The sequence below is a fragment of the Gossypium arboreum genome, chromosome 2 (assembly GCF_025698485.1).
Source record: "Gossypium arboreum isolate Shixiya-1 chromosome 2, ASM2569848v2, whole genome shotgun sequence".
NCBI classification, from domain to species: domain Eukaryota; kingdom Viridiplantae; phylum Streptophyta; class Magnoliopsida; order Malvales; family Malvaceae; genus Gossypium; species Gossypium arboreum.
This window is the reverse complement of record NC_069071.1, coordinates 50834182-50860914: the sequence shown is the minus strand read 5'-3', so window position 1 is coordinate 50860914 and position 26733 is coordinate 50834182. Positions and strand designations below refer to the sequence as shown.

Here is a 26733-nt window from a genome sequence, read left to right as displayed (position 1 = left end):
TCCTATTTACATTTGTATTTTTTTTATTTCATGTTGTTTTAAGTTTTATTTATTTATTTTTAATTAATATTTTGACACATTATTTTTTTTTGGGTTAGATGTTAGATAATTGTGATTTCATCTTTTAACTCCTAAGTTTGATTCCTCTTATGAGCATTTTAATATATATTTTTATTTCATGTTGTTTCAAGTTTTTTTAAAATTTTTAATTAATGTTTATAATCAATAAATATATTGTTTTCAATTTTTTTATTTTTAATTCATCTTTTAATATATTTTTAAATAATAATTTTTATTTTTAAAATCGTATAGTTTTTGCAAATATCATTATTTTCAGTAAATAAATTTTATATGTATAATATTTATTTTTCAATCCATATTATGAGTGTAGTAAATTGACATATTATATATTTTTGTATGTGTATTTGAAATAATCATTTAAAATATTTCACATATAAACATAATGATATTTGAAATATTATACCCATAATAGATGAAAAACAATAATATTTGAAATATTTTACTTATTTGAAATAAGAATGATATTTGAAGTAATTATTTGATTTTATAATATTAAAATCACCATACCCCACAATATAGGTGGAGAAAATAAATATTTCAAATAAAAAACTTGCGAATAAATCATATGAAATAATATATCAAAAATTAGAACCATGAAGAGATAATATATCAAAATATTAATTAAAAAACTTAAAACAATATGAAATAAAAAATACATTTATGAATAAGAGAAGAATCTAACTCGTGTCTTAATGACAAAAACATTAATATTTAACTATCGACAAAAAAGATAAATTGTATAAGATACGTTTTCAGTTAATGTGATTGAAAATACCTTTTATAGGACGTATTTTCTTTTTATCTCCAAAAATAACGTAAATTAATAAAATTTTTTAAAAAAGAAAACCAATAGGCGAAATTAAATTTATTCTTTTTTTGGGTAAATCGACCCTTAATTCACTCCATGAAATAAAATATTATTCTTGCTTACCTTGAACTTTCTTTTCTTCCTTTGAGCAGTCATTCACTAGAATCATGACTCCCCTCAATTTGTGTTTTCTTCATTGTCACCGTTAGCAAATTGGTGGGTTGTTGGCTAAAAAATGATATTTTTTTCTTTATGGGTTTCTATTTTTATTTTTAGTGGTTGTTGATAAATGATTTTTCCTTTTTGAGCTTAGATTATTAATGAGCTTGCATCATCGTTTCAAATTCTTTATCTTTAGCTAATAAAATTTTAGTTATTGTGTAATGTTTTATTTATTTATTTATAATTTGTTATTATTATATCATCTTTAGAAGTGTTTATTTTTCTTGGAAGTCATAACAAATTTATCAATGGATAGAATTAAAATTTATCATTACAAGCACAAAATTAAATAATTAATTGAATAAATTAACAAAATTCAAACTAACCTAAATGAGGAACCCTCTTTCCCATTAAACAAAAGTTTAATTGGAAGAAAAATAAACTATATACAGATAATTGTTATATGTGACTAACTCTATCTAAAAATTGCGAATAAATCATAATGTTTTTATTCAAACTTGACACTAATTTCTTTGACTCGATTTGATTATAATTATAATAATGTAACTCTAATCTAGTTACGTTCATCTCGATTACAATAAAGTGGCCAAGTTTAGAACCCAAAATGCCAAAGCCCAAAATGACAGTTAAATCGGGTGCTCGGGTTCTACCAGATGTATTCGGGCTCTTTCTCACGCTCAGAAGAACAGTAGCACTTAAAATTTTGTTTTTGCAGGCTAAAACCATTGGTTTACTCTTTGTGTACAAAAAGGGCGAACGGGAATGGCCACCGAGGAAGACAGCACGGTGAAGGAGCCCTTGGATCTGATAAGGCTTAGCCTCGACGAGCGTATTTACGTCAAGCTCCGTTCCGACCGCGAGCTTCGTGGCAAGCTCCATGTACGTTTTAACTTTGTTATGCTTTCATTATAAAGCTTTAGGGTTCCCTTTACTTGTTCTTCTTTAGGTTCCGATTTTTACTGTTCAGATGCTCTTAGGGTTTCACATTTTAGGGTTTTCTTGGGTTCTGTTAATTGTGCTAGTTTAAGTTAGCACATTTTGGATATTGCAATTTTTATTTTCGTTATTTATGAATTTCTGTCGATTGCACGGCCATGCTTAAGGAATGCCTAAACGGAATGATTAAAAATTTTGGGCGATGAGTATATTTTCTGAATTGGCAGCTTCAGAAGAAATTGTTCCGTGGATAAACATACGAGTGAGTTTATTGGATGATTGTTAAGTGTAGAAGCTTATTTATGACATACAGCACTGATAAGTTCTAGTCTAGTCTTTTAGATCACCTTTTGTTTTTCATGTCTGTGTCTGAACTTCAAAACAAAGTCTATGCTTCTGGCTGAGGTTCTTTGGTATCAAATCATTTTTGAACTTTAAATGGAATTGTTGTATTGCTCAAATCCAACTTCATCCTCAGTTTTTCTTCCTCTCTTCTTTCAAATAACACCATCTGTTTTAATAATATTTTAAATATTTTTTAGTCAAAATGTAGTGGTTTGTAGACAACTAGTGATATTGGGGGTTGGATAAAGTGCAATGTTGATCTAATCTAAACATGCATCGCGTGATTTGCTAGTTTTGTTAACATATTCCATTCACTGGTTCACTACAGCATGTGGCTATTATTGTGATAATATTATTTGTCTCAATAAACTGTTGTATTGCCAATGGCTTTCTTTAGTGCTTACAAAATCACTTTGATTAATTCGCAATTATTTTCTCAATACTTTCCAATATAATTGCTCATAATGTTTCAGAATGTTGTAGCCCTTCTGTTTGATACCCGGTTCTTCTCTAATGTGGTTTGCAGGCATATGATCAGCATTTGAATATGATTCTGGGGGATGTTGAAGAGATTGTTACAACAGTTGAAATAGATGATGAAACCTATGAAGAGATTGTTCGGGTATGCTTTATTTCACTGCCTCCTTTTCAAAAATTTGGAGTATAGCATTAACTGTTCTGAAAGCTAAGATATGAATTATAGATGATATGTGAGTTTGATAAGTTTTGGCTGTAGTGATCACTGGTAACTTGAGATCTCTGATGTTAAGGTTTAAAGCCCATATTTTCCATGAAGAATGCTTCTGCTTGTTTTGTTTGGTGTTAGCATTTGCAAAGTTATTTAGTTTTTCATTTGAATTATGAAGTTCAACTTTTTATTGAAACTTGTTTCTGCTTTCATCTGAAGAGAAGTGTTTCCTTTAGCTGATACCGACAGCTAAGTGCATTTTGCTGAGATTCCTTAAAGGGATAGTTAATGAAGGAACTACTTTAAGACACTGTGTGGTAGGGTAGAAAAAAAATTGAAAATATGAAAAATTGATAGTGAAAAGATAGAAAATATATATTTTGTGCTTGATTAGAAAGGTAGAAAAATAGGAAAAAGATGACTTTTCTATCCATCAATTATTTGGTAGATTTGGAAATAAATACTATAAAATGTATAAATACTATAAAAATATTTTAAAAATATTATTTGAATAGTGAATTCAGACCAGCAGGTTAGGTTAGCCAAGGCCTAGGCAAAGAGAATAATAAGTTCGGGTTGTAGCCTGGCCTGGCCTTTGGACAGTTCTATTTCTATCCTTGCACTTTTCTACTTAAGTGTTTGCCAAGTGATAAACAGAATGAACTCATTTTATCCTGGTATTGCAAGAATCAGGAATTTGCAGCAGAAACAAATGTTAACGCCGCTATTGAACTTGAACTTTTCAAGTCAAATCAGAATGTGATAAAGAAAAAGGATTTGTTTTTTATTGTTTTTAGATGATGACCCAATTTCCTCCCTCCGTTTCAGACTACGAGGCGTACAGTTCCATTCCTCTTTGTTAGAGGAGATGGAGTCATACTGGTTTCTCCACCTCTACGCACTGCTTGATTGGGAGGACGGAGTTTCAAGCACACGAAGGAATCACCTTGTGCTAAATTTACTACTAAGCTATTGCTCGTTTATAATTGACCCTATTGTTACGTATTTAGGGAACAGTGGAGTATTTGCACTTTTTTAGATCATTGGGCAATTGACTTTGTTGATCTACCGTTTTCAAGCTCATCCATTTTGATGGAAGGGATAATGCTCCCCCACCATTTATAGTTTTCATGCTTAACGTGATAAATTTTGGAGGTAAAAGTATTGTGGAAGTCCTTTTTCTAGGAGTTAAATTGTATTTTGTTTTCTCAATTTAAAAAGTAGCAAATTAATCATTATACGTTAGATCAAAGAGTAAATTGATTTTTTTTTTTTGTTAAAAATTTCATTTGTTGTATTGCTAAAAATTGGCGTGGTTGATGAAATAATTAGGCACGTTACGTGTACTTCATGATGACAAATAGAAATTAGTTTCTAACAGTAGAAATGAATTAAATTTTTAATAGAAGAACTTGTTTTCTCTTTGACTTAATATATAAGAGATTAATTTATGTATTTTTTAAGTAAAGAATGTAATTGTAATCCAATTCTTAATGTAGGGGTTTTCATAGTATTTTTACTTAAACGTGGATCATCTGAACATGATTATTTGTGACAACAATGACTAATGGCATTGTAGTGCGGTGGCTTTAATGAATGAAATGTATTTTTTAATCTTTCATCTATTTTACTGTTGATGACTAGAGTTTATGGTTGTTTCTTTTAATAGTGTCAAGTTTAAGGTTTGAATTTGTGTTTTCTATTTTAAAAGTGTAATATATTTTACTATTATGTTATTCAGTTAAATGAAATGGTTTTTAATTCCATAGTTGATAATTGATTTTGCCATTCAATTTATTCTTTGGGAATAAAATGCAAAGAAGCTAGTGGCAGGATTGGGTCACTCTAATGGTAAGAATGAAATAGTTAGTAGGAATGGGAAAATAATAGATATTATAATATTTAGCTAGATTGAATTGAATATACGAATAATTGTTTGATTGTATAGAATAATATTAAAAATAAATGTAAAATGACAATAAAATTTTAATTAAATAAATAATAGTTTACTTATATATTTTTTTAATTTTACATAAATTTAAATTAATTATATTTAATAATGAATTAAATAAAAAAGGTCAATTTCACTATTGAAAGAAATATCAATAATTCCATTATAAAATTCATGTTATTATATATTATGGCTAAATTAATGATACATGTTGGGTTTTTTTATTTGGCTTTTTAGGCATTTTTTTTTAAATTTAGGAAACTAGGTTGATTTTGGAGAGAGTGTGAAAGCGCGTCCGGTTGGACATGCTTTCACACTCTCTTCTAAGGTTAGGGTTTTTTAATTTTGTTAGGTTTATTAATTTTGTTAAGGTTAGAGTTTTTTTCAAAGGTTTAAGGGTGAAAATGCTGAAGTTTATAGGTAGATTTAAGAGGTCGAGGATATGATAATGCGCCTCAGAACACATACATTTCATATATAATGGCAGGATAAGACTATTACCTCAGAAACCCATCCTAGGGAACTTGAGATTTGGGGTGGCAGTGCTTGATACGATCATGAGTCGAAGTCTAGGTGAAAATCCTAGTTGGCGGTCGTGATATGATCACGAGTTCGAGTATAATAGGGGCCAATTGACAGTCGTTATGCAGTCACGACTTCAAGCATTTTAGACACCCGCAAATGATGTCTTAGATATACCATACATAAAATTGAGGCCATAATCATAGGGTAAAACAGAGAGATTTTTTATGTAATCAACGTAATTTTTTTTCTCTATTTCCAAGTAATCTTTAACCTTTCATTTTTATTTGAAGGCTGACACCGATGTGGACACAAGAGGTCTATTAAGAGGAGAGCGAATGTTTTGGCAGAAGTATAGGTCAAACTCAAGTTGGCGCGGCAACGGTTATAATTATTAATGGGATATTAAATAACGACAATCGTTGTCACCTCGAAAGGAGCATCACCTTTACTCCACCAAAATAGTCGCTCCCCACCGAAGAGTCTTCTTGCATCCATGACGGTGCCAACCTTCGAATAAGAAGGAAGATTAAAGGCACCGGCTGCTTGGAAATTGATAAAAAAATTACACCGATTATAATGGGAAGTCCCATAGTTTTTCTGTATGATTATGCCATCAAACTTCTGTATGGTATTTATAAGGCAACATTTTTAGGTATTTGAAAAGTTTGAGCTTGTGCTCATGTAATGACCGTCAACTAATTTCCCCTTTATACCCTGATCAATGACTGCATAATGGTCGTTGATTGAGACCTCTACATAGACTTCCACATGTGATTGTACAAAGAAAAATCACCCCGGAACCTGACTTTCAAAGGATAAGTTTCAGAGGTAATGATCTTATCACGATAGGATATATGAAATGTTTGCATCTCAGAACAATATCGCATCACCGACGACTCAAGAATACCTCAAACGAAAATTTTATTAGCGATCGAATTTTTTTACACTGAAGTTGGGAAGAAAACGAAAAAAGAGAAATAGTGGAAGGATGGAGGTTGGGAGAGATAATGTTTGAGGGATGATGGAGTATGAAGTGAAAGCCCCTTTTATAGGCTTGTTGGAAGAGTGAGATTGCAAAGTAAAAAATTCTCGTGGTTAAAAATGCGCCGCAAGACCGACATCTTTATCGAATATCTTTAAAATGTGCTTCAAATTTGCAGAAAGATTCTTGGGGTCAAGTACTTTTTTTCCAGATTTTGAAAATGTTAGTGAAGGCTCGCCTAGTTAGACTAGCCTTAATTAATATTTTTCTTAAAGGTTGAAAAAAGAAGTACTAGACCTCGAGAATCACAGTGAAATCTTATGCATGTTTTGAGGAACTTAATACCCTTTGAAACACACTTCTGATGAAATTTATATGTAATCTATGAAACGTGGTTTTGAGCACTGAAGAGCGTTTCATTATCATTATTCGATTAAAGCGTGTCCTCAAAAATGGATTCTGAAGCATACATTCCCACTTTGCTTGTTCTATTTACCTATTAAAGTAACGAAATATTCATAACGTAGGCACGCATCATATTCGAAGAGTTGAGTTGAGAGAGTCGTATGCATTTCTTTGGATAATCCTCTGAAGAATTTTTTCTTCTACTCATCCAATTCGTAAACAATATTGAAATGAATCGACAAGTGAGATACGCCATTTACTATGATAGTCAAATATATAATACGAAAGTCAGGGTGGTATTTACAGGAGCCCAATCCGTGGAATTGGCGTTCAATCTTGTCATTCAATTGCTTGAGCTTTGGACTAAATTAGGAGAAAATTAGGGGGTTCGAGCCAGGGAAGAATTTCGAGGTTGTAATGTAGATATCTTGCTTCTGTTAACCCTTATAGGTATGAGCTATTTGATATGAAAGGCGAGCTCGATCTCGAGGTAGTCATATCATCGCACTGCTCAAGCGGAAATGATGTAATGGAGTTATATGTTAAGTTTGTTGAGGCTGATGAAGGTGGTCCATCTTTAGCCACCGTTGCAGCTAATGTTGGAACCGAAGCTGAAGTAGAAAGTCCTACTACACGGTTGTGCAGTGGGTTCATTGGCTTCTTACAAAACTTCTACTATGATGGCCTTGAAACGTCTATGGGTAGACATTTTTCAGTTTGTGGCACATTTAAACTTCAGTGGCCACTACCAGTTGGGGTATGAGCGCAAATCGAACCTTGACACCCGAGCTCGACATTCAATTAGTGCATTCAATTTCAACTTCTGTGGATTGATGTCCTAGGGCTGAAACACTTATACCATAGGGCATCAACCTACACCGGACACCAATCTGGTGTAGATTTTGGCTGGCACATTGGGTACAGAATTACTGAGGACTTACTTCTTACAATTGGGTCCGACGAAGGTACATCGAATCCCTTGGTTGAATGTAACAATGAATGTGTAGATGAGGAAGAAGGCACTGATGAAGAAGAAGATGCAGGCAAGGAATAAGATGCAAGTGAGGAAGAAAGGGCATCAGATGCAGTTGACGAATCGGAGTCAAACTCATATCCAATCTGACAGTGTGGTCCGAATGGTTCAGACACTTTTTTTTTTGAAATAGAGCAGGTTCCAACAGAGTTAAAACCTTGCAACTTTGATGATGGAGGCTTAGACAATGCTCCGGATTCAGATCCAAGATTTAGGGCATATGAACCTCTGTTCCACATAACTGACATCGAGCTCTTGATTGAGGGTGGTTTAGAGTTTCGGCAGCTACCGCACAGAATAACTGGTCATGCAAGTTCATTGTTAGATGTCTGGGTATTGGAAGTTGGCATGGAATACCCAAACAAATATTCTTTCGTTGCTGCATTGAAGTGATATAGCTTCAAGAACGGCATGAATTATCACGTCACGAAGTCCTGTTTGGAGAAATTTAAAGGAAAGTACGCACATCGCGACAAGAAGTGCAAATGGAAAATCCTGGCATTTTTGCAGAAGAAGACTAACTTGTGGACGATAAAGAAGTATTCTGGTCCACATATTTGTGTTACGACAAGTGCGCAGTGCGATCATTCCATTTTCTAACATAATATGACTTGGTCAGGGTCTTTATTTTTTTCGATTACATTATTTTAACTTGTAATTTGTATGTGTAAGTTAGGATCATCCTAAGCTAGACTCGGACATGATTTTTGACATTATTTTACCGATGGTGAAGGTGAGTCCCAAGATCCCCATCCCGGTGTTGGTTGCCAATATCCATAACTAACACGGTTACATGTCGTCCTATTACAAAGCATGGGTCACAAAGAAAAAAAGGTTATGGATAAGTTGTGTAACCCCCAAACTCGGCCTGGAAGTTTGGCTCGAATTTGGCGTGTCACATTGAAGTGTTTTTCGAAAACCAAGTTTCCATTAAAAGCCCTTCTTAATAATTAAAAACTTATACCCTTTTTAAACCTTGTTAGAAAACCTCAGCTGAATAACATTCTTAACAACTTTGTAAAAATCTGGCGATTCTTGGAAGCTTAATTTAAAAACAATTGCGGTTACGTGATGTTTTGAACGACGATGAGTTGCTTTGGAAAACCGTGTTCTAATACGAGCAATTATAAGAACAATAAATAAAATTCCAAATTTGAAATCCAGAAAATTGCAACGGCTTTACTACAACCCACATAAAACATTTAAAAGTAATAATCAAAATTGTAACATAAATAGTGTGTGTGGCTTCCTCCGAGCCCCTCGCAGCTCCAATCCGTCTAAGGCTGGAAATTACCTGAAAGGTTAATAAACAGGATGAGTTTACGAAAACTCAGTGTGAAATCCCCTACTATAAAAGGAACAGTCAGTCATATAAAAGAATTAAAAGTCCGCCCCACCTTACTTACAGTTTCAATACCAATTGGGCCTTAGCCCATTATAACAGACAAGATGCAGATGGGCTTTAACCCATTACGTAATAAGAAACATTATCGAACTAGAATCGAATCGAATCAAAATTAGGTGACGTAATCGAATCGAAATCAAGACAAGGTAATGTAATCAAAATCGAATCAAGATTATCAAATGTAATCAAAATCGATGTGAATGCAATCCCAACCCAATCCAAATTATAACCAACCGCTACACTCCACCGTATCAAATTTCTACACTCTATGTGGGAATAGCTCAACCCACTCACCCTACACTCCACAGCTTGCAAGATTGTCGCTCAGTTATCGATAAGTTGAGGCAAAGCCTCCAAGACGTGGGCAAGCCACTTTCAAGATTTCCTCCATCAATATAACCCATAACCCATGCAATGATATAAATGTCATGGCATACAACATACGTAATCGTAATATCATGCCCATATTTGAATCAAATAGTCACAGTCAAGTCATTCATATCACCAACATATATTCACAATCAAATTCACAACCACACAAATTAAGTCACCACTTGCCCACAAGGGCAAAATAGTCATTTAACACCCTAGGGTAAAATGGTAATTTTACCCCACAAGGGTATCTCGGTAATTCTACCTTACAGGAGTATTTCAGTAATTCTACCCTACAGGGGTATTTCGGTATTTCTACCCTACAAGGGTATTTAGGTAATTCTACCCTACAGGGGTATTTTAGTAATTCTACCATACAGGGGTATTTCGGTATTTCTACCCTACAGGGGTATTTCGGTATTTCTACCATACAAGGGTATTTTAGCATTTCTGCCCTACAAGGGTATTTTGATAATTTTGTAAATCGAGGGTAAAACGGTAATTCTGTAAATCGAGGATAAAATAGTAATTTTGAAAATCGAGGGTAAAACGATAATTTTATAAATCGAGGGTAAAACAGTAATTATGTAAATCGAGGGTAAAACGGTAATTTTGTAAATCGAGGGTAAAGCAGTAATTTTGTAAATCGAGGGTAAAATAGTAATTCTATAAATCGAGGGTAAAATGGTAATTTTTTAAATCGAGGGTAAAACGGTAATTTTATAAATCGAGGGTAAAATAGTAATTCTGTAAATCGAGGGTAAAATAGTAATTTTTGTAATTCGAGGGTACTTTGATAATTTTACATGTCGAGGTATTTCATAATTTTGCAAACCGAGGTATTTCTGTAATTTTACAAATCGAGGATATTTGGGTAATTTTATAAACCGGTACTTTGGTAATTTTACAACCGGAGGTATTTCAAGAATTTGGTAAACTAAAGTATTCTAAAGGGGATAACAATACGAATGGGCCTAAAGCCCTTCTCGACCCAAATGGGCCCACACTCGTGTGGCCCTTTTAGCCCAAATCTAGCCACAGATATGAGATTCACCTAGCCTAGTCCAATATTTACTACACAATCAAACAACTTATCCAATTGGGCTTGTAGGCCCATTGGGCCCACATGGCCCCTTTTGACCCATCGCGGCCCGAAGTAGCCATCCTACAGCTAGAGTAGCGAGAAATACACACCTGATTGGAGACTGGAGTTAATCCACGCCCGAGCACTCTTAGTGACGCCCAACCCAAACGAGCACGCCATAAAGCGAAAGGATCAGCCAAGAAAGGTACCTTATGTTAGCTTTGTAATACCCTTGCACCCAGTCCGTTCTGGAGTCGAACACAAGGTGCACACAGACTTAACTTAATTGTTTTCACAATCCATAAAAAATTTCGCACAAGTTTGTTCTTGCATCACTGTCGCCTTAAAATCGTATCTTGAGTTTCAAAACTCAAAATCGGTTCGTAATTTTTCCCTAAACTAGACTCATATGTCCATCTACGAATTTTTTCTAGAATTTTGGTCAAGCCAATTAGTACAGTTTATTAGTTAAAGTCTCCCATGTTACAGGGGTTGACTACACTGACCTTCGCGCGTTACAACTTGAATATCAAAGTATATTCATCAAGGTTCATTTACATAATTTATTCCCCATTTAATTCCATTCCTACAAATTTTAGTGATTTTTCAAATCCACACCACTTCTGCTTTGTCAAGATTTGTTTTCAAGGTAAACTTTACCTATTTCGTGGTTCCCATGGACCAACTAGAGTTTTGTCATACATAGGTCCACATATAATCATATTTAGCCATTCCAATGGCTGATCATTTGCCCAACACTTCCATTCCAAATCCATAGTCACATCATGAAACCATACATATATACATAAACACAAATGGTCTAATGCCATACTCCACTTCTACGAGCCATTTTCGCATGGCCGTACACATACATCACAAAAAGTACTTGAAAAACAACAAAGGGTAGTCCTATACATGCCATTTCAAAGCTCAACCAAATTGTACCAAAAGGGGCTTTGATAGTGTGGGAGACTTCGACTTCCAAAATCCCGAGTCCGATAAATGACAAGCCAAAATCTATAAAACAAAGAAACAAAGAAACGGAGTAAGCAATTTATGCTTAGTAAGTTTGAGCGAAGAATTTAAGCACAACCGAGGTATAGCATTCATATAACTAAACGGATAATTCCGTATATACATACTTTCAAATCATTTCTACTTTACATTCCAACCCCTATGTTCATACATAAGGGATCATCTTAGCCAAATACCTAAGCTCATTACTCAACCGAGCGAATATTATTCAAGGAACTCAACTATTCCAATGCACATACGAACATACCTCATTGCTGGAATTTTTGCAAGTGTATTAACTGAAATTTTACAGCAAGATTGCTCATTCCCGAATCACGTACCTTTGGAATTTAACCGGATATAGCGACTAGCTCGATTGTCTTCGGACATTGCCCGGTTATAGTGATTCGCACAATTGCTTTCGAATTAGCCCGGATTTAGTAACTCGCATACGAATGCCTTCGGGACTTAACCCGGTTTTGGTAACTCGAACAAATGCCTTCGGACTTAACCCGGTTTTAGTCACTTAGCACAAAAGCCTTCGGGACTTAGCCCGATACCATTCAATAACCAAGCACATATATCAACAAATCAATACACATTCTTATTACATTCTCATTACCAAAGCTCAAACACAAGACACTTATCATATTTACAATTTCGCTCAATAGCCACACACAAAGAGCATGATTTGATTTGCTTAAAACATGATCTAATCAAATCATAATTTAAGCTCTATTACTCAAGAACTTACCTCGGATGTTGTTGAATGATTCCGATGGCTATTCGACCACTTTTTCCTTCCCTTTATCGGATTTAGCTCCCTTTGCTCTTGAGCTTAATTTAACAAGTAAATTGATTTAATCATTTGAGCATCGAGAGAGAATTCAAGGTACTTAGCCCACATATTTTCATTAGACATTAAAGTCACATATGTACGGAAATCATGAATCAACTCAACATATTAGTTAGTACTCTCCTTAGCCGAATTTTCCAAGCCAAGAATAGGCATCAATATGCTTGCCTCTAACCGAATGCATGCACACCAATCCCCTCATGTGGCCGAATATGCATGTCCATGTTGAGGCCAATTATACACTTAATACCACACATAAGCGGCATACATTTTACTAACTAACGATTCCATATTGTAACTCAATACGCATCAATCATTTACTTCATAACCAAAACATCATCATATGAAAATATATACCTTGAGATAGTTTATATGTCATACCAATACATCATGTGCAAACATATATATATATATATATATATATATGCTAGAGCCGAATCTCAAAGTTGATTATAACTAAACATGAACTTAAATCCAAAACACAAATCTTACCTACCATGCAATAAGCATAATTTATACTTATGGATGTACCATGGCCGAATACATCACAACACCATACCATTTCAATTTTGGTCATGGTTAAACAAAGAACTTAAGCTAGCAACTAAAAACATGCATAAATCTCATGGCACAACCTCAACATACCTTAATCTAGATACAAGTATGGCCAAACCTCCTCCTAATCCTCTTCCAAACCAAGCATGAAGCAAAAACCCCTTCCTTCTTCCTTAGAATTTTCAGCTCAAAGAAATGAAAAAAAGGATGAACAACAATTTTTTTCTCTCTTTTCTTCAACTCGTGCAATGGGGAGGGTAACACACACATTCTTTCTTTTTTTTTCTTCCTTTCATTATTCAATTCCCATGCTCATTATTTTATTTTTTCTCACATGCACCATTGTCACAACATGTTTCATGACATGTTTTGCCCATAATCCCTTGTCATGGCCGGCCACTAGCTATTAGGGGGGGAAATTTGACATGCAAGTCCTCCCTTTTGATTACATGCACTATTAGGTCCTTATAGATTAGCCTATCACATTTCAAAAGTGTCACACAAGTCCTAATAACTGAATTCACATGCAATCGACTAAATCAAAGCTTGAAATTTTCACACATTCATAAATACATATTCTAGACAATAAATATTACGTTCAAACATTTCGGTGACTCGGTTTAGCGGTCCCGAAACCACTTCCCGACTAGGGTCAATTTTGGACTGTCACAACTCTCCCCCACTTAAGAAATTTTCGTCCCCGAAAATCTTACCGGTAAATAGGTTTGGGTATCATTCTTTTATAGAATTCTCGGGTTCCCAAGTAGCTTCTTCCATCCCGTGTTTGAGCCATAACACTTTTACTAACGGAACCCTTTTGTTTCGCAACTCCTTCACTTCACGAGCTAGGATACGAATCGGTTCTTCTTCATAACTCATATCGACTTGAATTTCAACCTCTGATGGACTAATTACGTGCGACGGATCAGATCTATAACGTCGAAGCATCGAAACATGAAAGACGTCGTGAATCTTTTCAAGTTCAGGGGGCAAAATCAAACGATACGCAACTGGACCGACTCGTTCGGATATCTCATATGGCCCGATGAACCTTGGACTCAATTTGCCCTTGCGCCCAAATCTGAGTATCTTTTTCCAAGGCGAAACTTTAAGAAACACTTTATCTCCCACCTGATACTCAATGTCTTTTCGTTTCAGATCCGCGTACGACTTCTGACGATTGGAGGCTATCTTTAGATTTTCACGGATTACTTTTACTTTCTGTTCAGCATCTTTAATCAAATCCACCCCGAAAATTTTACTTTCATAGAGCTCGGTCCAAAACAATGGTGTACGGCATTTATGCCCGTACAAGGCCTCGTAAGGCGCCATCTTAATACTTGATTGAAAACTATTGTTGTAAGCGAATTCAATCAAAGGTAAATACCGTTCCCATGAACCACTGAACTCGAGGATGCAACATCTCAACATATCCTCAAGTATCTGAATTATACGCTCGGATTGACCATCGGTTTGGGGGTGAAAGGCGGTGCTGAAATGCAACTTGGTACCCAAAGCTTCTTGCAATTTCTTCCAAAATCGCGAGGTGAATCTCGGATCTCTATCCGACACAACAGAAATCGGTACCCCATGTAATCTCACAATCTGAGAAACGTACAATTCAGCTAGTTTATCCAATGAAAAATCCGCAAGACGGGATAAAGTGAGCCGACTTAGTCACCTATCAACAACAACCCAAATCGCATCCTTCTTGCTTGTCGACAATGGCGGTCCGGACACAAAGTCCATTGTGACTCGATCCCATTTCCACTCGGGTATCGTGATCGGTGAAGTAACCTCAAGGCACTTGATGTTCCGCTTTCACTTATTGACATATTAAACATCTCAAACAAAGTCGAGATGTCTCGTTTCATACCATGCCACCAAAACCGACGTTTCAAATCGTTGTACATCTTCGTACTCCCGGTGATTTGAAATTGGCTACAATGGGCTTCGTTCAGAATCATCGAAATGAGTTCAATTCCTTGGAACACACAGACAACTTCAACCTCAAACAATCATCATCATCAATTTGAAACTCGATTCCTTGTTCGAACACACTCATTTCCGCTTTGCAACCAACTCATTGTCGACTTTCTCGAGCTTCACGAATTTGATGAATCAATAATGGTTTGGCCTTTAATTCACTACTAACACATTGTCGGGTAGAATGCATAAGTGTACATTCATCGTCAGAAAGTAAACAAAGTGATTTCGCTTAAGGCGTCCGCAACCACATTAGCCTTTCCCGTGATAATCAATAACAAGCTCATAATCTTTTAACAACTCGAGCCAACGTCTTTGTCGCAGATTCAAGTCTCTTTGAGTCATCAAATATTTGAGACTTTTGTGATCCGAAAATACATGGCACTTCTCCCAAATAGGTAGTGTCGCCATATTTTCAAAGCGAATACGATGGCGACTAGTTCGAGATCATGGGTCGGATAATTTTTCTCATGTGGCTTTAATTGTCTCGACGCATAGGCCACAACTCGACCTTCTTGCATCAATACGCAACCTAACCCAAGTAGGGAGGCGCCACTATAGATGACAAACTCTTTGCCCGATTCGGCCGCACTAAAATTGAGCTTCCACAAATAAGTTTTCGATTGATCAAAACTTTTCGACATTTTTCCGTCCATTCAATTTAACATCTTTTGAAGTAGCTTCGTCATGGGTGTGGCTATCATCGAGAAACCTTTCACAAACCGTCGGTAGTAATCGGCAAGTCCCTAAAAGCTCGAACCTCAAGAATATTTCTGGAGGCTTCCGCTTAAGTATGGCTGAAATTTTGCTCTGTCGACTCGAATACGATGTAGATACCACATGACCCAAGAAGCTAACCTTCCTTAACCAGAACTCACACTTGCTGAACTTAGCATACAACTGCTTATCCCGTAAAATTTGTAACACTAATCTCAGGTGTTCAGCATGTTCGGTCTCATCTCTTGAATAGACGAAGATGTCATCAATGAACACAACTACGAACCGGTCCAAATATCGTCTCAAGATCCGATTCATCAAATCCATAAATACCGCAGGGCATTAGTGAGCCCGAACGGCATCACTAAGAACTCGAGTGACCGTACCTCGCTTCTAAAAGCGGTTTTGGGTACGTCCAATCTCAAATCATAGCTCGATAATAACCCGATCTCAAATCTATCTTTGAAAACACCGAGGCTCCCTTTAGTTGATCAAACAAATCATCAATACGCGGTAACGGATATTTATTCTTTATCGTCACTTTATTTAGCTGACGATAGTCAATACACAACCTCATGGTTCCGCCCTTCTTTTCACAAACAATACTGGTGCACCCCAAGGTGAGAAACTTGGTCGAGCGAAACCTCTATCCGTCAATTCTTGCAACTGAGCTTTCAACTCTTTTAACTCGGTTGGTGCCATACGATATAGAGCTATCGAAATCGGCGTAGTCCTAGGTACAAGCTCAATACCAAACTCTATCTCCGACCGGTGGCAAACCCAGTAATTCTTCTGAAAAACATCCGGTATTCACAAACCACCGCACAGATTCGGTTTTATTTCTAACTCCTTATCATCAAGTACATACGCAAGGTATGCTTCGCACCCTTTCTTACATATTTCGGGCCAACATTGATGATATTACAACCGGCAACCCTTTAAGTCCGTAGACTCAACTCGGATCATCTCGTTATTTATGCACCTCAAATCAATAGTCTTGCTTTTGCAATTCACAACCGCATCATGCACGGTCAACCAATCCAACCCAAGAATAACATCAAATTCATCGAACGGCAAAAGCATCAAGTCCACGGAAAACAGAACCTCGAATTACTAGGGGACATTTCTTACACACTTTGTCGACCAGCACGTAACGACCCAAGGGATTTGACACCCGAATTACGAACTCAGTAGACTCAATAGGTAAAGTCTTACTGGATGCTAAGGTTTCGCATATATAAGAGTGAGTAGAACTAGGGTCAATTAAAGCAATCACATTAGTATCAAAGAGAGTGAAAGTACCGTAATAACATTTGGCGAGGTAGCATCCTCGGCGTGCCAGATTGCATAAGCCCTAGCAGGAGCGCGAGCCTCGGATCTGGTCGTAGCATCTCTAGATCCTCTCTGACCACCACTAGCATTGCCCGTATTTCTAGATGGTCTACCTCGAGCAGTGGTAGCGCCCGGTTTCCCACTCTGATCTACATTCTGTTCAGACAATCTCGGGCAATCTTTAATGAAGTGGTCAACTGATCCGCACTTGTAACAGGAGCGGTCATGGAATCTACAACTTCCAGAATGCCATTTGCCACAATGCTGACACTCCGTTCTGTCTCGACGTTCATTCCCAACACTGGCGACTGAAGTTCCTCGTGTACCCACAGGGGGTAGGTCACGATCTCGTCTAAAAAGGCCCGAAGTGCCTCTAGACCGGCCCACATCATCACGAAATTTCTTCGATGCCTGTTGAAGAGACTTTCCCGAGGATCTTTTATGAAACTCTCCAGTTCCCACATCAACTTTTTGTTTTTCTTTTCTAAGCTCTTCGGCTTTACAAGCTCGCTCGACAAGTACTACGAACTCTCGTATTTCAAGAATGCCAACGAACATTTTTATATCTTCATTCAGCCCATCCTCGAAGCGTTTACACATGATAGCCTCGGACGAAATACATTCCGAGTGTATCTACTAAGTCTAACAAATTTTCGCCGTAATCGTTGATCGACATAGAACCTTGCTTAAGCTCAAGAAATTCCTTTCGTTTTTGATCAACAAATCTCGATCGATATACTTTTTCCAAACTCGCTTGGAAAAACTCCCAAGTTACTTGCTCTCGGCACAATGAAGTCGAGTACTCCACCAATAGTAGGCAGAATCGCGTAGCAAGGAGATAGTACACTTTAGGCATTCATCGGGTGTACAAGATAGCTCATCGAGTACCCGGATAGTGTTGTCCAACCAAAATTCAGCTTGCTCGGCATCGTCGCTATCCGTAGCTTTAAATTCAGTAGCCCCATGTTTTCGGATTCTGTCAACTGGGGGCTTATTTGACCTTATTTGGTCAGTTACCAGAGGTATTGTAGGTGCGGGGGCTGTGTTTGTTGGGAATGGAGGTTGTGGAACAGCCGTATTAGTTTGAATGTATTGGTTGAACCAATCATTCATCACGCTATAGAATGCTTGTCTAGCTTCATCATTTGGATTACTAGCATTAGGTTGAGAGTCCGCCGGCGCTGTCCCTTGTGTGGGAGCAGGTGCTACACTCTCAAGATCATCAGCTACCGCTCGGTCGGGATCAGGATCCATTACTATTGTAACACCCCGAACCGAGACCGTCGCCGGAGTCGAACACGAGGTGTTAACAGACTTCAAACCACTTATTGAAAAGTTCCAGACAAGCTGCCAATCTGTGTACTAGTCGCTTCAAAAATCATAACTTGAGTTTTAGAACTCGAAAATCAGTTTTGTAATTTTTTTCTGGAACTAGACTCACATTTCCGTCTACAGATTTTTTTCTAGAATTTTTGGTTGGGCCAATTGGTACAGTTTATTAGTTAAAGTCACCCGTGTTACAGGGGCCGACTACACTGACCTTCGCGCGTTACAACTCAAATAACTCCCTGTGCAGGACTTCAATACTGGTACCGTTTGTTTCTATAGAAACTAGACTCAAAGAGGAATTCATACATATATGGTATGACTCCTAATTATTTCTGGTTAATTTATAATGAATTTTCAAAGTCCGAGCAGGGAATCCAGAAACCGTTCTGGCCCCGTTCCACTAAAACCCAAATATCTCTCAACATACAACTCATATAACAGTTTCGTTTCCTCCGTATGAAAATAGACTCATCAAGGTTCATTTACATAATTTATTCACTATTTAATTCTATTCCTACTATTTTTAGTGATTTTCACATCCACGTCACTGTTGCTGCCAGCATCATATTCTAGGATAGACTTTCTCTAACACATAGTCTCTATGATTCAACCACCCCTTTTTCATATATGGTCCAAAATATAAGCATGATGACCCATTCTAATGGCTGGTCATTGCCAAACACTTCCATGCCTCTTAATGAGCATATACATACCAAATAATTATAACATTATGCTCAAAACATTCATAAGCCATTTTCGCATGGCTAGGCAATATTTTACATACCGAGTTCAAACAAAACATAATAGCCTATACATGCCGAAATGTTTTCTTAAACCATCTAAGAAGAAGATACCAAAAAGTCGCTAGACGGTGTGATGACTTCGATGACAGTCCCGAGCACGCAAAATGGATCAAGAACCTAAATAAACAACAAATAAGCACACCAAATGAGTACATAACTCAGTAAGTCGTAAGCACTACTCTACCATCAACAATAACAATCATAAGTGAATAATCAAATAATACAAAATAGATGTTTCCAGCCATATCAAACTATACTGCAATTTCTAAGATTTTGGTTCGATCTCATGCCCAATCCTTCAACCAAATCAAACGACAAGTCAGCCCAATCGATTTGAATCCGCTTCCTCAAGTTGGAACAACAATGCACTAGATAACTTTATGCGTAACCGTACAATCCCAATTTCGATATTTAGTTAGTAACTCAATCACTTACCTCGTTCATGCACAATTTATTTCCACAACCGAATGTGACTATAGCAAATCGCACACATAGTGCTATAGCAAATCGCACACATAGTGCCATAGTAAATCGCACACATAGTGCCATAGTAAATCGCACACATAGTGCCATAGTGAATCGCACACATAGTGCCATAGTGAATCGCACACATAGTGCCATAGTAAATCGCACACATAGTGCTATAGTGAATCGCACACATAGTGCCATAGTGAATCGCACACATAGTGCCATAGTGAATCGCACACATAGTGCCATAGTGAATCGCACACATAGTGCCATAGTGAATCGCACACATAGTGCCATAGTAAATCGCACACATAGTGCTATAGTGAATCGCACACATAGTGCCATAGTGAATCGCACACATAGTGCCATAGTGAATCGCACACATAGTGCCATAGTGAATCGCACACATAGTGCCATAGTGAATCGCACACATAGTGCCATATGGTCTTTGCACACATTGTGCCTTATGTCAATTCATCATGGTAAAGCAACTTACTAAATTCAATTTGTACATATAATCATAATAATAAATAGGAGAATCACTCAAAAAATATCTATCCAAGGAGTTCTCACAACAAGTGCTTAAGGACTTACCTTGTGTTGAGTATAACGGTTTCAACCCGGCTACTCGATGTCCTTGGCTTTGCCCTTGCTTGTTTCTCCTTCTTTAACTTCTGGGCTTAATAGATAAATAAACTAGTTTAATCATCTTGCTATACATTTATAGTTCAATTACACATGTATATGTATATTTGTATATTCGCAACCATCCTCACTTATTACCCATTTGGTCAACAATCTAAGCCAAGATAAGGCTTCAATATGGTTGCCTCTAACCGAATACATGCACACCAATCTACTTCCTTTGGCCGAATATGCATGTCTATGTGGAGGCAAATTTTACACCTTATACTACACAAAAAAACAGCATACATTTTCCTAATTAACGATCACATATTGTAGTTCTATACACATCTCTCATTTATTTCATAACCAAACAACATCACAAGCAAATAGACACCTCAAAATAGTATACATGTCATACCAATTCATCATGTGCAAACATATATTCATGTAGGTGCAATGGCCAATTCTCAAGTGGCTTATATCCAAATATACACACATATCCAAAGCTTAAATCTTACTCACCATACAACATGCATGAATCATATTTATGGATACAACATGGCGAATACCACAACACCATACCGCTTCAATTTGGTCATGGTTAAACAAAGAACTTAGTATCTCATTCAAAAATGCTAAAAGAAAATCTAAGAACCCTCAATCTACCATCACATGAATCATTATCAAGCTTGATATTTAGCATGCAATGGCATTAACACCATAACAACTTTGGCCAAATACCATTTCCATGGCATAACAAAGATTTGAGCCATGGCTAACATGCACATCAAGTTAGCAACCAAGACATGCATGAAACCCCTAACACAACCTCATACATACCTTAATCTTGATGCAAACTTAGCCAAATCTCCTTCTAGATCTCTTCCAAACCAAGCATGAAGCAAAAATCCTCCCCTTTTTCCTTAGTATTTTCGCCAAGAAGTGAAAATGGATGAGCAAAATTTTTCTTTTCTTTCCTTAGGACATTCGCCAAGAGCAATGGTGAAAGATGAACACTTTTTTTCCCTTTTTTTTTCATACTCTTATTTTATTATTTCTAACATGCACCACTAGCAAAACATGTTTGAAACATGTTTTCTTTTGCCCATATTCATCACCATGGCCGCCACTATAGTCAAATTTGGGGAATTTGACATGCAAGGACAACATTTCCTAGTGTGCATCAATAGGCCACTTCCACATTTGCCTATCTCAATTCTAAATTTTCTCACACAAGTCCTTTCTAGTGAAATTCACCTTTATAACACTAAATCAATCATCAAAAATGTCATACATGAATACTCACATATTATAGGCATCAAATAAATTTTAAATTATTGTTATGCCTCGGTTTTGTGGTCCCAAACCACATTCCGGCTAGGGTCTATTTTGGTCATCACAACCCCCTCTTAAGGAATTTTCGTCCCGAAAATCTTACCGTAAATAGGTTTGGATATCGTTCTTTCATAGAGTTCTCGGTCTCCCAAGTAGCTTCTTCTATCCCGTGCTTGAGCCATAACACTTTCACTAGCGAAACCCGCTTGTTTCGCAACTCTTTCACTTCTCGCGATAGGATACGAATCGGTTCTTCCTCATAACTCATATTAGCTTGAATTTCAATTTCGATGGACTAATCACGTGCGATGGATCGGATCTATAGCGTCGAAGCATCGAAACGTGAAAGACATCGTGAACCTTTTGAGTTCGGGGGCAAAATCAAGCGATATGCCACCGGACCGACTCGCCTCGATATCTCATATGGTCCAATGAACCTCGGGCTCAACTTGCCCTTACTACCAAACTCGAGTATCTTTTTCCAAGGCGATACCTTGAGAAACACTTTATCACCCACCGATACTCGATATCCTTACGCCTCGATCCGCGTCGACTTCGACGATCGGAGGCTATCTTCGACTTTCACGGATTACCTTCACTTTCGCTCAAAGATCCCTAATCAAATCCACCGAAAATCTTGCTTTCACCGAGCTCACCCAAAACAATGGCGTCACGGCATTTACGGCCGTCGCATAAGGCCTCGTAGGGTGCCATCTTAATACTTGATTGAAAGTCGTTGTTGTAAGCGAATTCAATCAACGGCAGATACTGCTCCCATGAACCACTAAACTCGAGGACGCAACATCTTAACATATCCTCAAGTATCCGAATTATCCGCCGGATTGACCATCGGTTTGGGGTGAAAGGCGGTCTTTGAAATGCAACTTGGTACCCAAAGCTTCTTGCAACTTTTTCCAAAATCGCGAGGTAAATCTCGGATCTCTATCCGACACGATAGAAATAGGCACCCCGTAATCTCACAACTCGAGCAACGTACAATTCCGCTAATTTGTCCATTGAAAATCCGTGACGACGGGGACAAAGTGGGCCGACTTAGTCAATCGATCTACCACGACCCAAACCGCATCCTTCTTACTTGTCGACAATGGCGGTCCGGATACAAAGTCCATTGTGACTCGATCCCATTTCCACTCGGGTATCGTGATTGGTCAAGTAATCTCAAGGCACTTGATGTTCCGCTTTCACTTGTTGACATATTAAACATCTCAAACAAAGTCGGAGATGTCTCGCTTCATACCATGCCACCAAAATCGACGTTTCAAATCATTGTACATCTTCGTACTCCGGGTGAATTGCCATTCGGCTACAATGGGCTTCATTGAATTATCGAAATGAGTTCAATTCTTTGGGACACACAGACGACTTTTGAACCTCAAACAATCGTCATCGTCGATTTGGAACTCCGAGTCCTTGTTCGAACACACGCAGCCCGCTTTGCAACCAACTCGTCATCGACTTTCTCGAGCTTCTCGAATTTGGTGTGTCAATAATGGTTTGGCTTTCAATTCAGCCACTAACACACCGTCGGATCGGATAGACAAGTGCACATTCATTGCTCGTAAAGTGAATAACGATTTACGACTCAAGGCATCCGCAACCACATTCGCCTTTCCCGTGATAGTCAATGATCACTCATAATCCTTTAACAGCTCGAGCCAACGTCTTTGTCGCAGATTTAAGTCTCTTTGGGTCATCAAATACTTGAGACTTTTGTGATCCGAGTATACATGGCACCTTTCACCAAATAAGTAATGTCGCCAAATCTTTAAGGCGAATACGATGGCGGCCAATTCGAGATCATGAGTCGGATAATTTTTCTCATGTGGCTTTAATTGCCTCGACGCATAGGCCACAACTCGACCTTCTTGCATTAATACGCAACCTAACCCAAGTAGAGAGGCGTCGCTATAGATAACAAACTCCTTGCCGGACTCGGGTTGCACTAGAATTGGGGCTTCACCAAATAAGTTTTCATTGATCGAAACCTTTTGGCATTTCTCCGTCCATTCAACTTAACATCCTTTTGGAGTAGCCGTCATCGGCATGGCTATCGTTGAGAAGCCTTTTACAAATCGTCGGTAATAACCGCAAGCCCCAAAAAGCTTCAACCTCAAGAATATTTCTGGAGGCTTCCAATTTAGTATGGCTGAAATTTTATTCGAATCGACTCGAATACCCGATGCAGATACCACATGACCCAAGAAGCTAACCTCTCTTAACCGAACTCACACTTGTTGAACTTAGCATATAATTGCTTGTCCCGTAAAATTTGCAAAGACTAACCGCAGTGTTCAAGATGTTCGGTCTCATTTCTTGAATAGACCAAGATGTCATCAATGAATACGACTACGAATCGATCCAAATATGGTCTAAAGATTCGATTCATTAAATCCATAAATACCGTAGGGGGCATTAGTGAGCCCAAACGGCATCACTAGGAACTCATAGTGACCATATCTCGCTCAAGGCGCCTTTGGGCACGTCAATCTCGGATTCGCAATTGATAGTAGCCCGATCTCAAATCTATTTTCGAGAACACCGAGGCTCCCTTCAATTGATCGAACAAGTCATCAATACGTGGCAACGGATATTTGTTCTTTATCGCCGCTTTGTTGTCGACGATAGTCGATGCACAATGCATGGTTCCATCCTTCTTCTTCACGAACAACACCGCGCACCCCAAGGCGAAAAACTCAAGCAGCAAAACCTCTATCCACCAATTCTTGCAACCGAGCTTTCAACTCCTTTAATTCATTGGTGCCATACGACACGGAGCTATCGAAATTGAGTGGTACCGGTACCAATTCGATGCCAAATTCTATTTCCGAACAGTGGTAAACCCGGTAATTCTTCGTGAAAACATCCGGAATTCACAAACCATCGCACAAATTCGGGTTTCCTTCCGACTCCTTGTCATCGAGCACATACGCAAGGTACGCTTCGCACCCTTTTCTTACATATTTCGGGCCAACATCACGATATTACGGTGGCAACCCTTTAAGTCCGTAGACTCAACCCGAACAATCTCGTTATTAGCGCACCTCGGATCGATAGTCTTGCCTTTGCAATTTATAACCGCATCGTGCATGGTCAACCAATCCAACCCAAGAATAACGCCAAATTCGCCGAACGGCAAAAGCATCAAGTCCGCCAAAAACAAAAACCTCAAACACTAGGGGACTTTTCTTACACACTTTGTTGACAAGCACGTAATGACCCAAGGGTTTGACACCAATTACAAACTCAAGAGACTCAATAGGCAAAGTCTTACTGGATGCTAAGGTTTCGATATATAAGAATGAGTAGAACCGTGGTCAATCAAAGCAATCACATTAGTATCGAAAAGAGTGAAAGTACCGGTGATAACGTCGGGGAGGATGCCTCCTCTCGTCTTGTGCGGATGGCATATGCTCTAGCAGAGCGCTTGAGTCTCAGATCGAATAATCGACAAGAGCCCTCTCTCGACTACCACCCCTACCTCCCGAAATTCTTGGTGGTCTACCTCTAGCTGTCATTCCACTAGGTCTCGCACCTTGCATCCTATTCTTCTCATCGAGCCCGTGCAATCTCTAATGAGGTGGTCCTTGAACCGCATCCGTAACAAGCCTTATTGGTAGTCTTACCCCAACATTCACCTATGTGTCTTCTCCCACATTGGGGCATTGATTTCTCTTGACGGTTATTGCCCACACTAGCTACCAAGTAGCTCGGAGTCCGCCAATGGTCGTGGTCTAATGGAAATCCCCGCAATCGTCCTCGATCTATTGGTGTCCTCCCGAACTTCTTTACAGTTAAAACGGAGCTTTACCCGTCGATCTTTTGCGATAGTCTCTAGCTTCAAATTCAGCCTTCTTCTTCTCCTTTCCAAGTTCCTCCGCCTTGCGTGCTCGTTCAACTAGTGTTACGAATTCTTTTATCTCCAAAATACCCACTAGTAATCTTAGATCTTCATTCAACCCTTCTTGAACCTCTTGCACATAGCAACCTCATCAGCCACACACTCCCGGCATACCGATCGAGTCTTACGAACTCATGTTCAGATTCGAGATCTTGTCATGCGGCCTTGCTTGAGTTCCGTGAATTCCTTACGCTTTTGATCAATGAACCGTTGACTAATATATTTCTTTCAAACTCCGTTTGAAAGAAATCCCAAGTAACTCGTTCGCTTTGGAACTATGGAAATCAAGGTCCTCCACCAATAGTAGGTGAGTCCCGCAACAAGGATATAGCACACTTTAGACATTCATCGGTGTGCATGATAATCAAACACCAATGGTGTTGTCAAGCGAACTCTACCCCTTCGGCATCATCATCGAATTACGGCCCTGAACTCTTCAGCCCCGCTTCCTAATCAAATCTACAGGTGGCTTACTCACCCTCACGTGGTCGAATCGATGGCATTACGGGCTCTTTGGGTGGATTATTCAAATTCGGATTTGTTGGACAATGGATTAGTTCGGGCATATTATGCGACCCACTCATTCATCATGGTAAAGAAGGCTTGTTTAGCCCCTCACCTTGATTATTCGCAGATGACCGAGGTTCAACAGCGGCGTCCCTTGTGCAGGAGCAGCCGCTACACTTTCGACGTCATCCGCCAAGGTTCTCTCTACTTCGGGATCCATTTACTAATCAAAACAAAAAAACATTTTAACCGTCAGAAGTCATCACACGTTTAAACATTAACATTAAGGCATGTATAGCTAGACTCATACGTGCCATGGTAGTCCTAGAACCGACTAAACCATGGCTCTGATACCAATAAAATTGTAACACCCCGAACCGAGACCGTCGCCGGAGTCGAACACGAGGTGTTAACAGACTTCAAACCACTTATTGAAAAGTTCCAGACAAGCTGCCAATCTGTGTACTAGTCGCTTCAAAAATCATAA

General features: G+C 38.1%; 1 protein-coding gene across 1 annotated transcript; it reads left to right on the top strand.

Annotated features, from left to right (window-relative positions):
* Positions 1-1705: 1705 nt before the first annotated feature.
* Positions 1706-4300, top strand: LOC108487517 (sm-like protein LSM3A). The gene is made up of 3 exons (XM_017791873.2): positions 1706-1951; positions 2880-2975; positions 3870-4300. Exons 1-3 carry the CDS (start codon positions 1835-1837, stop codon positions 3948-3950), a joined length of 294 nt encoding a protein of 97 aa, XP_017647362.1. The 5' UTR covers positions 1706-1834; the 3' UTR covers positions 3951-4300.
* Positions 4301-26733: the final 22433 nt, after the last annotated feature.

What these genes read in the sequence shown, in the direction of transcription:
- LOC108487517 (XM_017791873.2), top strand. Translation starts at nt 1,835, where the DNA reads ATGGCCACCGAGGAAGACAGCACGGTGAAGGAGCCCTTGGATCTGATA. An exon ending in AGCTTCGTGGCAAGCTCCAT is followed by an intron (nt 1,952 to 2,879) that starts GTACGTTTTAAC and finishes TGTGGTTTGCAG; the next exon opens with GCATATGATCAGCATTTGAA. An exon ending in CCTATGAAGAGATTGTTCGG is followed by an intron (nt 2,976 to 3,869) that starts GTATGCTTTATT and finishes CCTCCGTTTCAG; the next exon opens with ACTACGAGGCGTACAGTTCC.